The 13,784-nt window shown below is 39.9% G+C and overlaps 1 protein-coding gene across 1 annotated transcript in view; it reads left to right on the forward strand.

Moving 5' to 3' along the window:
- Positions 1 to 3,984: 3,984 nt before the first annotated feature.
- Positions 3,985 to 13,784, forward strand: part of LOC105202687 (neuropeptide SIFamide receptor) — a 56,105-nt gene continuing 46,305 nt past the window's right edge. The window contains exon 1 of the mRNA XM_011171307.3: positions 3,985 to 5,471. Within this exon, the coding sequence (XP_011169609.1) occupies positions 4,898 to 5,471 (574 nt within the window). The 5' untranslated portion in view covers positions 3,985 to 4,897. The remainder of the gene's footprint in view (positions 5,472 to 13,784) is intronic.

A 13,784-nucleotide genomic window follows, 5' to 3' on the forward strand; every position in this document is an offset into this window, starting at 1 on the left:
AATTTAAGTAAATGTATAAAATTATTAATTACTCATACTAAAAACAAAAAAACAAAAACAACAACAGTACGATCACTTGCGAAATTGAATTTTTCACAAATTTTGTAAAAGCTTTTAATATAACAGGAAAAAGGGAGGAAAAGTTATACGTACGAAATTTACATAATTTGTAAATATTATACCAGAAGAATTTAAATAAGGTATTTCTAAAATAGTAAACTGTTTTAAACAATTTTTTTTTAAATTTTAGAAATACTCTTCTCAGTTTTATGCGTCACTGTATATACTTCTGTATTTTGCATGTGACAACTAGATACTTTTTATCAAAACCTCTATACAGTCGGTCAAGTGTCGCGCGACATGTTTTTTGAATTTATTTATAGTCTGCGACTGATATCGTAGAAAAAAGATGTCCTCTCCTGTTATTTGTTGTAATCTCAGGTTACACTAACCCGTGAGTAATCGAACGAACGGGACCATTGCGACGAGAAATCAGGCCAATGCAATAATTAAGAAAAACGCAAGCAAAAAAGCTGTGCTAAATTCCTAAAAAGATGAACTTTGCTCACGACGAGTTAAGCAGAATTAACGATTGAGACTCATCACGCAGTCATCTTGTTCAAATGACCCAGAAAAGCTCGTTAAAGCTGGCAAGTCCCATTACCTCGAGGATAGTCGTGAAGAATTAAGTATTATCGGGTCATTATTAGCCAATTACAATAAAACAGGAATAAGTTAGTAATGAGCCGTAATCTTCTGTCGCGCATTATGTTTTAAGACCGGCAATTATAAATCTATCGTTCAAATCAAAATTGTAAGTGAGTAACCACTAGCATTTTCTCATTAAGGATTAATATTCATAAAATTCAAAAATCGTTTAAAAAGTCTCTCTAAAAGTAGTGGCGATTTTTTCGCTGATATTTCATGGGCACAATACGTTATTAATTCTATCATGACTAAAACCAGGATCCATTTCGCTCTTATGGAAATATTTACTATTTAGTTTTTTCAATACGCGCGTTACTTCTTTTATCATTTTTTTAGATGAAAGGTAATTAATAAAACTTTTATAAACTATTTTTTTAAAAATATAAATTAATTAGAGGTGTTCGGGTACTTGAAATTACGGGTACCCGAGCGTCGGGTTGGGTCGGGATTTTTTTTTTTGATCGGGTCGGGACCCGAAAGTTTGTAAAGCTCGGGTACCTGAAACTTACGGGTACCCGAAATCGAGTCGGAACCCGAAATCGAGACAAAATCCCAAAATTTTGTAAATTTTGAGTACTCGGATTTAAAATCGGGTCAAGAAGCGGTCATAGATTTAAATACCTTATACATTGATGCGAGAAAGAAATTACTAAATTTTAATAATTATTTGTTTGAATATTGCCCCAATAAAATTTTTTCCGAACGTAAATATATATTTATTTAGTACAAGGAGTGACCATTAATTTAATTATCATTTTTTATTGAGTAAATACTTGTGTACTGTAAATAAATATTTCATTGGCAGTATTCAAATTTAGTAATTCAATATAAACTAAATGCCTTACGTAAATTTAGTAATTTTTTTCTTACATCAGTGTATAAAGTATGTAGATTTCTGACCGTTATTTGACCCGACTTTAAATCCAAGTACTTAAAATTTACAAAATTTTAAATTCTGTTTTGACCCAATCCTGAAAAAAATTCTCGACTCGACCCAAACCCGAAATCTCGGGTATCCGTACACCCCTAAAATTAATACATGCATTAAAACTTAATTTAAAGTAAATAATATTAACAAAATATTTAATATTATCTAGAAGTGTAAAAACTTAACACGGGATGATGATAAAATGAATTAAAGATTTCAACTTTGGGAAATAAGGTAGAACTCAGAAATGTTCATCAGTTGTTTTGTTGAGGAGAAGAAAGCGAAACTTGTCGTCATTTGAAGACAGATATCCAACATGAAAAATTCAGTCAACAAAATTCCATCGCGAGATAAAAAACACCTACTACAGAAATATTTCAACGTCAATGGAGCGAGCCGCGAGATTCCTTTGAAATTACGTATCTTTGCTGTCTCATATTTTCTGTATGCTTTATTTTTAACAGTACCGTGAAATTAATCAGACGTACACGTATCTTGATGATCTACGATCTTTATAATCGCTTTAATCGTCATTATTTTCACTTGGAAAAAGATGTTCAGTACTGTTAAGGAAAGTATTAGCATTATATGGAAAGACAGTATTAATTTCATCAAAACGACTATTTATTTCATTTTGTTTAGCTGTTAGCTAATCAATATAAAACTAAAAAAATAAATATTTTATTCGCACAATTGGATTTAAATATTATATAAATCAAATATATTAAAAATGTAATAAAATATTTTTTTACTTTTCACACAGGTGTTTCAGGCGCGAACAAAGTTCATGATTTATATTTTTGCGAAAAGAATGGAACATAATAGACAAATGTTTCCAAAACTATTTGAAATATAGGAATGTTTTTTTAAAAGTTTTATTGTTCGTAACAATAAAAAGACTGTAGATTGTGTGTATCTAACGTACCGATCAAACATCCATTAAATGATTATCATAAACTATAATTTGAAATATTAGATAATAACTGTGTTTCGAAATTGATTGCCAGTACTGAAAATTGATAGTATAAATAATGTAAATAAGTAATTTTTAGTGTTGACAGTATATTAAAACGCAACCGATATAAAAAATATAAAGACAAAGAAATGAGTAAAAATCAGTAACGTTAATTAAATTTGTATGAAACACAAGAAACCGAGAAGCAGGTGATTTGAAAAAAGAGGGAGATCGAATATCAGAAGCAAACCGAATATCAAGGAAAAACTGAATGTCAGAGGGAAACCGAATATCGGAGGAAGACCTAATATCAGAAGAAGTCCGAATATCAAGTGTCAGATGTAGATATGCATTTAAAAAGTAAAAAAGAAATATACGTCAGTTAAAAATATTGATTAATCGAAATATTAAAAGGCATTAAAATATCTGTATCTACAGAGTGGATGTGCGAATAAAAGGAGAGTATCGTTTTCAAAGCGCATTGTGCTTATCAGACTGACGTGAAATATTCATAAAACAACCGAGTTACAGCCCTTTTGGCACTGACTCTACGTCAGTACAGCAACAGGACGTGCTTGTTGACAGCGTCAAAACTGTGCAAACGTAATGTGTCCCTTTCCGGTTACAGTTTTAGTTTTGGTTCTGACACATCACAGGAAATTTCGAGCGCATGTGCGTTTTCATGGAGCATCCAGCTCTGCGACGCATTGAACGCCCACGAAGGTCATCTTGAACAGCCCTTATAAAAAAAATCCACCAGCTCTTTACCATCCTCGTTCATTTGTTGCATTTGAATAATTTGATTCATTGTAGAGTTCATTATGAATTCAGCACGCTTGGCAAAATTCCTCTATAGTACGTATTACAAAATATTTTGCTTTGCTGACGAATTCTTTTGTATAAGCAATATAAAAATTTGATTACAATCTAGTTGATTATATTACTGTTATTTTGGATTTTATTCACAACTTTGAGAAAAAAAAATGTTTCTTTTCCCTTCCTAGATTTAAATATTCATTATGCATTCGGAGTTTAACGGGGTTTAATCAGTTCACGGCTGTAGAGTACTCTCGGTTCTCTTGGTCTCTTTACGCGTTATCGTTTCATCGTCTCGCATCGCATCGAACCGCGACTCCCAAGCTTCGAAGCTTGATATAAACGTTACACTCGCAGAGCGTGTGCGGCAGTGTGCGCCTGGAGACATTTGGTTGAAGAGCGAAGGGAATGGAGGCGCCTAGTCGGCGAGATGCAAGCGCGGATGCCAGCAGCGCGAAGAGGATTTACGAATTCCTCGCGCGTATCTCGGCAGAACGTATAAGGAGGAGTTGTGGTCCTCTGCTATGCTCGCTCGCTCGCGCTGCTATCAGCCGAGAGCGCTCCTTCTATTTTTCCAGTTTTACTCGTACAGCGGCTGTGGGTATATAGTGCGCGCGAGCACACTCGCATGCGGGTGCACATTCGCATGTGCCGCTGGACAACGCTTGCGCAGTCGTCGAGCATCGCCAGACAGCTCGCCGCGACGGGTGCATCTCGCGGCAGTTCGCGGTCGTCCTCTAAGGCAGACCCATTAGTCGCTCAGCATCCCCCGGCCGCGGCAAATACACACGCTTTCGTACTCTACTTCCTCACTTCGTTACGAGTCATTTCTCCCTCCTCACCCTCGCCCAAATCGCACGACGGATCACTCGGCCCGGATCGTTTACCCCCTCGTTAAATCCTCGCTCTCTTCGATTTTCACAACCCTCGATCGAGGATTACCTCCGGTGATCTCGGAGTCGGATGAACTTTGGCGCCCGTGCGAATCGCGCTCGGCTGGACCGCGCGTGTTCCTCAGCGTCCGATCTTACGCGCGTAAATACCCCGCGATTCCCGAGAGATCGATGCCGGTTTCAAAGAGCTCGTCGCAACTGCCATATCTTTGATCCGATCGCGCCAGAAGTTCGCTTCCTTCCCCCGTATCCCTGGTATCGTTTCCGACAATCGAGTTACCATCGTTTTCCAGGATCCGTTCGCGCGAATCCCCTCGCGTTCGCGAGCCAGATCGGTCGCCGATCGGCGCGCGACCGAAGTGTGCCGGAAAGCCCGTATTACGGAAGAAGCTAGGCGAGTGAAACGAGACGAGACGTGGTGGTCCGCCGCGATCCACCCCGGACGGGAAGGTCGCGTAGGCGTCCGCCGAGGTTGGTCGGGGTTGTCGACACGACGACGGCGAGCGCGCTGAGGAAAAGGAGGAGGAGGAGGAGGAGGAGGAGGAACGGCGGCGGTGGCAGCGGCGGTGGCGGTACGCTGCGTTAACGTTTCGGCTAATGGTCGAAACGTCGATCCGTCACTTGACGCTCAAGTTCCCGATGCTGCAGCCACCGTCTCCCCTCCTGGAGATGGCGTCCCTGCGATTACCAGACTCGGAAGAGTTCGACGTTGATTCGCGCCGCAGGAGTAACAACGGCAACGTGCCGGTCACGACAGTCGCCGGGACCGCGCCGCCGGGTACCGGCACCCTGCTGCAGATGAGGAACGATCTCGGCGATTATCTCAACAGCCTGATCACGGAGGCGATCGCGACGTCGGGGCCGCGTGTCACCATGGAGGATCATCAGGTTCACGGGCTGTTCAACGCCAGCGGCAAGAACCTGTCGGCGATCGAGTACGCGCCCGATCGGCTTTACAGGCACAGCATGACCATGTCGGCGGTCTACTGCGTGGCTTACATCGTCGTCTTTGTGGTCGGCCTGATCGGCAATAGTTGCGTTATCGCCGTGGTTTATCGGTCGCCCCGCATGCGGACCGTCACGAATTTCTTCATCGTCAATCTCGCGGTGGCGGACGTGCTCGTCATCGTCTTCTGCCTGCCGGCCACCTTAGTGAGCAACATCTTTGTCCGTGAGTATCGAGATACTTTCCTTCTATACTTAAAGTCATACAGTTTGATATTTACAGCGAGAAAGCTTTCTAATCATTTTTCTAAAATTAATCCTAAAGTAATAATTATTAGCTTTAGAATTAATTTAACAATTAATTTTTGTAAAAAAGAAATTTATTATCTAGAATCGAGATACTTTCCTCCTGTGCTTCGAGAGTTGCTTCTACTTAAAATCATAAAACTTGGATATTTCTAGCGAGAAAAGCTTCTATTAATGTGTCTAAAATTAATCCGAAAACTAAAACAATAATTATTAATTTTAGAATTAATTTAGAAATTAATTTTTTAAATTTTTCCTAAGAAACTTATTAAAGAGAAATCTCTAACCAAAAGATGCAGCAATGTTTTTTTCAAATGTCGTATTTCAGTCATTGATAATTCCGTATTGAATTTTTATCTTGTTTAAATTGCATGCCATTTATCACGGGTTTTTTTCCCACATTCGTCAGTAGATCTAATCAGCGTTGCTCGCGGTTTTATCGTGACTTGTAAATCACTTCCTATCCCTACGCGAGGAATGCTCCTTCGAGCATAACAAAAATATTTATGAGCCACCCTTCAGCGTCGAGTGCGCTCCGCTTGGAAGAGGGAGAGATTCTCAAGGGCAATTAAGTAGCCATCACAATGCGTACAATTCGTACGTCCCGACTCGACGTTGCGGAATCTTCGTTTCAACCTCCTTTCCAGACCAGAGCAAGGGGGGCTCTGGTGGTGGCTGGGCCAGAAGGGGATGGCGGTGCATTCCCTTCGTATTATCGAATCGATCCCTTCGCGTCTCTCTTTCCCTCCTCTGCCGCCGTTCGCACTCTCCGAGGCAGCTCTCGAATCTCTCGCCGTTCAATTCTCGGAGATTCGACAGCCGAATCGCGAGTAATCGCCTCGCTCTCGGATAACAGCGCCCGGAGAAGTTAACGACGGCAGACATGAATTATGAGGCGGTGCGAAAAGCGAGCGCGAATCGTGCGCGAAACTTAGACGTTCACGTCGCACGTCGGTGTCGACGATACCGATGAGCGAGGAGCGGATGGATGCCCAATCCACAGTGTCGCAGACTTACGGCACCGATCGCAATTTCAGCAAACAAACGGCATATTTGCATTTCCACGAACAGTGTCACGAGTGCGGCTGACGCCTCAGAAGAGGGAAAACAGAAGAGAAAACACGTGCTTCTCTTTAGAAAATCAGCGGATCGTCGTAATCGCGTCGTGACTCTGTTTTAACTATAACTGCCTTGTTAATGTTAATACGCGCGTGCGAGTCGCGCGGTTTGCACGCACCGTCGATCCGATTACGAATTGTGTATGAGCTTTCAATTAACTCGTGGTGTAAGCACCATGAAAGCTAGTATTTTTTGTACGTTTTGATCGAGGGCTAAGCTAAAGAATTGGTGCACTAATTCTGTAAAATCAATCCGTGAAATCAATATTAAATCCAATTATTTTACTAAATTATTAATAACATATTTGCACTAATTTTAAATAATTTATAAGTGATATCTTGTATACGGATTACTTTAATTTTTTTTCTAAAAATAAAATAAATTCGAAATGTGTAAAAAATATAAAAATGTCTGGCAAAAAAAGGCGGGTATAAATTATAAAAGGAATTTATACATTAATTAATAGCAATTTGTAATTGACAGCTAATTTCTGATTTCTTTGACCTTGTACGTCAAAATTTTCCGAAGCTTTTGTTTTCTTATTATTATCGATTGTACGCCATACAACGCGCCGTTTTGTTTTATCTCTAGCTTATGTAAGTGTGTACAAAAGTAGAGGCATTTGCAATTTTAATTTATACCACACAACGCGTGTCGCATAAAGTGAATGCGGCATATGTATGACCAACCATGCGGAGAACGTCTTCTGCTCTTGCCAGACTTATCTGTATAGCGCATGTTTCGCCAGTTGCGCGAAAATACACACACATGTACATTTATATGATAATATATCTACAACGTATTTATATATAATAATATTTATAATTACAATCTTAGCCAAATTAGCTTCTTATTCTTTTATCTATATTATTTTATATTGACTACTGGTATTGTACAAAAATTTAAAAGGTTCTTGTGTGAAACAAAGGATAAATTTAATTCCACATTTTAATTTCTGTTTAAATTTTTCCAGTTATAAACGTTACAAAAAAATATATATAAAGTGCTTAAGATTTTTGGCAAAAACTGTATGTACATTAAGAGAAAAAATATTTTACATCAAAAAAATTTTATTTAACACAAAAAAATTAATTCCTCGGTGGGTCCCAATAGCTCATTTACCTAAAGTCAAGTTAAAAATTTCTTAATTGAAATATTTACGTAAATAAAACAAAGAAATGCTATTCAATTAATTTCTTCTTGCAGTTCTAGAAAATATTTACTGCTTTAATACTCAAGCTAATCAGATTTTTTAATCTGAGAAAACAATTTAATTAAGTTTAATAATGTTAGTTTATTTGTAAAATCATTATTTGAATGTAAAAATACAAAATTATATACTTAAAGTAATACGTCTATTTACATAAAAGTAAATATTTTTACTTAATTACAGAATAAACAAATGGTTGCATCAAAATATATGGTTTAAAAAAAAACGTATTTTGTTTACGAAAAAAATTTTTCTCTCAATGTACGCATGTATATTATATATACATTATTGTCTAAATATAGACACATATTCTATCTCCCACTAGAAATTCATGATGCTCTCGCGGAAATGCACAACGGCGTTTGATTGCGTACTTTCCGGGCGAGGAAGGCGCTTCAAGTAGATTAGATTAATTAGCGAAGCCGGGTGATATAATACACGCGTATTTAACGGAACAACTTACTTTATTCAGAAAATTCCAATCGCTTGTTCCTCACAATGTCGACAATAGACTTGATTCGCGCAGAGTAAAGATCATTTAGCAAACGCCTGATCGGGGGGAAGAGGGGAGGAGCAAGAGCGAAGCGCGGAGGCAAGGTAGCCGAACCGCGCGACGAGTCCTAGACTCATTACCTGTACAGAGAGGTCCTCTACGATTATTCGTCTTGCTCGCACGAGAAGCTCAACCCGCTCTAAAAATATTTATTCGCGGCAATATTTCACGCGAACAGCGTTACCTTTTGTAATCGCTCCAGGCGAGAACGTAAAAGCAGCGGTGTGTCTATACGTCACACGCTGTACATTTATATTTGTATAATTACGGCAGCGAGACTTATGGTCCTAAGGCGCGCAATCGTAAACGGGGACGTGAAGGCGCGTGTTTACGATTTCGTTTTCCTATCGGCGACATGCCGTTTTATCGATATTTACCGGAAATACGCTATTAGGCTTGTCAGATTCTCCCTCGATTATCCCCCGGGTTAAGCACCAGCGCTCGCTATCGCGTCCATTCGATTAATCCGCGATCAAAGCCGATCGTCAGGCAACACTTCATCTGGGGAAGGCCACTGCTCTGCGCACCCAATAGTTTTGCTTGCTTTGGTTGCTCTCAACAAAAGGAGAAACTTTGCGACCCTCAACGTTTTTCCGAGAGTCTTCTGGCGATCCACGTTGGCCAAGATCAGATTCCCAATGTGCATTTTTCTCCAATATGCTGAAAGCCTATTCAAATAAATTTGCATGGCCGCACAACGGGGAATTTAATCAGTCAAATGTAAAAGAATGCCGTTTTGCCGTATTGCCGTATTCTTCACATTCGTTTGCTCGCATAACGCGGCCGTGCGAGAGCCTATCTAGATTGAGTTCCGAAATTCACCGCGAGTATTGAAGTATTGAAAATCTATAGCTCACGTTGCATATACTACTAGATTTTCAGTATTCCGAGTAAATAACGGAAAGCACCTCCTAGATAAATCTTGGAAGCTCGAGCGTAACACGTTTTCGTAAAATATAAAGCGAGCGTGATCTAACGAGCGTTAGGTGGAATTTTCGGTAATGCACGTTAAGAGATAAAATAGTACGAACTTCTTGCCGAACGCGCCTTGCCGATCGATAGGCGAGTCGTATGTGTCCGAGGGCACCCTCGCCACGATCTGACCCTGTTTCTCATCGAGAATTCACGATCGTCGAACCAGGCGGTTCGTCACGAGAAAACGAACGTTACGTGGCATTACGTGTGCGCATGCCGATGCATTTTGCACCGGCCGGGGCGACAATGACGACGCGCTAACGCGCCGGTTTCGTTTTCGTTCGCGGAATACGCAACGAATTTCGCGCTATCGATCCCGGTATAGTCTACCGTCTACGTTGGCTTCCAGTGCCGCTTAATACCGCGGCTGGTCGATTATTTACGAGACGCAAAGTAGAATGTGACTGTGTGCGCCGAAGGTGTAAGTGACTATTGTGTCCCGCGTTAATAGGTCGTTATCGATAAAGCTGATGGCGCGAGTCACTTCGGCAGAGAGTCGTTCGTTTCCCCCTTGGATGAGAGAGAGAGAGAAAGAGAGAGACTCCGTTGCGAGAGCTTTCTCTAGAGGAGCAATCTCGTTTCTATGAGAGCCACGTTTAATTTTCGCTCCCTGGCGCTTTATTGAGCGAAGCGATTTACAGGGCGGACGCGACAGATCTGTAAGACGTTCGCGTACGCTCAAAAAATGTCTTCGCGGAAATTGCATTTCTCACGGAACTATTTGAAGTAGTAATTAATGACAGAGACGTGGCTGTTCCTTACAAGGAGCGGGGTGCATCGAACTTCGTAAATGTCTTGATTTTCTTTAGAACGTTTCGGCTACTTTTTTTTTTCCTAATCAACGAGACAAAAATTTTGGTCGCAAATGCCCGAATTTTAGTCCCGAAGCTAGATGAAAAGAAGAAAACAATGGCAAATTTGATTTATAACGATTTTTGCAGCGAAAATTATATTTCGTTGCAGTTTTAAACAAATAACATTTAAATTAGTAAATGCATCCAAATGAATTTTCGCACGAATATTTATTATAGTTTTATTAATATATGTAAAAATTTTGATTTAATTGGTAATGCTGCTTTCCCATCAATTTATAAATAAGTAATGCAAAACGTGATTTTACATAAAAATCAAGAATAAATAAAAAATTAAATAACTTTGAAATCAATAAGTGAATTGTGCTCCAATTTTACAGTTATTCAAACGTAATACTAGAACATTCTGTGAAATTTTTATATTTTTGACAATGTTGTGAGATATAATAATCCATACACTCTTAATAAATATTTGCTGAATCAATGCATTATGTTTATAAGCTGTCTAGACATATTTCTATAAAGAAAAGATAAGTAACGATGATGAGTAATTAACTATTAACGTTTGGCAGGCGCTATGAAGATAAAGATAAGAGCAATTTTTGACACATTTAACAGTAGTTAATTCTTCGCGCAAATATTCAAGTGTTCCTTGTCAAGAATGCCTTCGAAACATCCACGAAATATTAACGTGTTTATGGCATGTTTATGATGTTTCATAAAAGTATGCGTTAACGCGCGCACGCGCGCGTTCTCGTGCACGCAGCGAGAAGAGAAACCGCTTCCCGCTTTGCTTTGACATGGAAATTAGCAGCGATCTCGGGATTCTGGACTAACGACACGGTAAATCGAATTACCTGCTTTCGAAGCCGATTACTAGACCGCAAGCTCAACGTAAATAAAATCACATTTACCAAATACCGCGAATTGAACGAATAATAATCCATCCGCTCGTAAAAACTACATTTTTGTTGTTTAATGCGACCCCGTTTAGCACCATCACGTTACAGCGCTTTATTAATTTTAGTGATATGACCGACGTCTGTAGTATAACTACACAATATATGTATGTAATTATAAATAAAATAAATAAATAAATTTATATGAAATTATTTAGAAGGTGCATACACACGACTCTTTTGCATACAGATTGCAGTACTGAAAATAGTACAATAATGTAAATTATAGATTTTAGCAATAAAACTACAAACTTATCAAATAACTTTGATATGAAAACAATACTTTGATATGAAAACTGGGAGAAAGAGGTCGAATTAAATCTGTTGAAGCGTTCAGTACGCTCAAACGGCTGCATTAGCAAAATTCCATGCTATTGTGTAACTTGGCATGGCTCGAAATGTATACAGCTGCGAATAAAATGTTGAAATGTTTGTTAAATAACAAAAAACACTCGGGATTATACACATTCGTGTGATAATACACTCAAGTTTAAAAAGAATGAGGAATAATGTATAATTAAATGCTAAAAAATATATTGAAAACTTTCAGAATGCTCAAAAGTAAAAATGCCTTGTGACAAATATCGGTTATTGTGTATTGATATATTAGCGTTATTGCATAACGGCAGGCTATTAAACAAACGCTTTCATCAATAATCACTAGAATACGTCACTTAATTAACGGAAACATTATGAGTGTCCATTTATATCTACAAAAGTCATAATACTACCTTCTACTCTATTAATTGTATTATTATCTATAATTAAATATATTACATATATTAAAAATACACGTATATATATTAAAAAATTATTTTCTTAAAAAAGTGTTCCAATCAATGCATTTGTATTTTCTTATTCGATATTGAATAATACGGTATTAAATAATTCGTTTAGGTAGCGTTCTACTTTTGAGAAAGCTGTGCTAACGTTAAGCTCGAAATATCAATGTCTGCGTGTTCTCACGGTTATACCTGGAAAAGAAAGAAACTGCTATCGACTGCTCTTGTCAATTGGTCACCGCGTGAAGGAGGTTTTCATCTCTCTTTCTCTCTCCTCGCCACAAATCACGCTTTCACGGCCTTGGGTGGGCGTCGAGCGAGAGTCTCGACATAAGTAAATCGGTTGCCTCAACATTAATTCTATAACGGGAGTATCATCAATTATGCTTCGGGTCACGGTGAGGAGAGGAGGTGAGAAGCAGAGACGCGAAAGTCTCAGCGGGTCGAACCGGGTCGTTTTTCCGTGAGGGGGCTGCAAAGTGGCAAGTGTGTTCTCCTCGACGCGCAAAGTCCCGAGTTACAAATAGTTGTAATAAAGCGGCTATACAAAATCGTAACTATCGTTAATCAATGCCCGCACCTTCTTGCGCCTATCTTGTTGCGGACGAAATGTTTTTCGGTAACCAGAGCCAGAGCGGATCGCGCGACTGACTGGAGTTAACTCGCCTCTCGCCGGGCATGCCGATAAATCACGGTCGCAGAAATTCGTCCGGCATAAATTTCGCTCAAGTCGCTTTTTGTTTGTATCGGAAGGGAGATGCGCCAATACCGCGACAACCGGTGTGATGTAGCCGAGGATCAATGCCTGCCTTTTTGCACTCCCTCCTTCTAATTTCCCGGCTGTATCGATTAATTCTTGAGCATTGGTACGGAATACCGGTGCGACGTTGTTCGGGATATTTGAAATTTTCATAAAATTTAAATTGCTCGGATACCGTATCGCAAATACTCCCTCGGTCGGACGCGCTATGCGGGCGCGGCCACTAAACTCTTTATCTTCCGTACAAGACTATCATAAAGCATGTCGAGTCCGGCTTGATGTGGCGGCCACAAAGGACGGAGGCATTTCACGAATGTTGTCGAAGCGCGGGATTCCAGATAGTTGTTGTACCGCACAAACACATACATCGCACACACGGAGAAGCGGCTGCATCGAGTGCGCCTCTAGATGCGAGCGTGTGCGTGTGTATATGCGCGGCACAGGGTGAACGCCCCGAAGTGACCGCCTCCCGCACCCTCCGTTATGCGGGGCTCTTTCACTCACCCCGTCGGAAACTAGAGAGAGAGAGAGCTACCGCTCTCCGCGGTTCTTCCGGTTCGATTCCTTCTTCCATTCCGTGCTCGAATTTTTCCCACGAGACACTCTTCTCCCACGCCACGCGCCGCGCACCGTGCGTAGCGTCTATTAGCAACTTTTACCGTGTTCATCAATGTCATTTAGTGGAAACCCGCAGAAGCGTGACCTCCTCCTCCCCTTCCGCGCCTCCTTTGGAATAACCCGCGCGTTTCACTTCGAACTCTCGTTACCGAATATTAAATGCTCGGCAGGTCGTCCAATCGTACCAGCATTAAAAATAGAGTTACTTCAATTACGGATTTATAAGGGGAAATGAGGTTGCTTTAATTATGGACTTGCAGGAAAAAGAAAACGAATAGACTATTTATTGCTCAACTTTAAACAAGCGTGGGAAAATAGGTTATTTCAATTATATATCTGCAAGCGAAAGAAGCGAGATAACCGGCACTTTGATTCGTCGTAACCCACGTACATTTCTCCAATCTACTTTTATTCCAATTTTTAATACAGATGTTTTATGTTATAA

The sequence above is a fragment of the Solenopsis invicta genome, chromosome 12 (genome assembly GCF_016802725.1).
Source record: "Solenopsis invicta isolate M01_SB chromosome 12, UNIL_Sinv_3.0, whole genome shotgun sequence".
Taxonomy (NCBI): domain Eukaryota; kingdom Metazoa; phylum Arthropoda; class Insecta; order Hymenoptera; family Formicidae; genus Solenopsis; species Solenopsis invicta.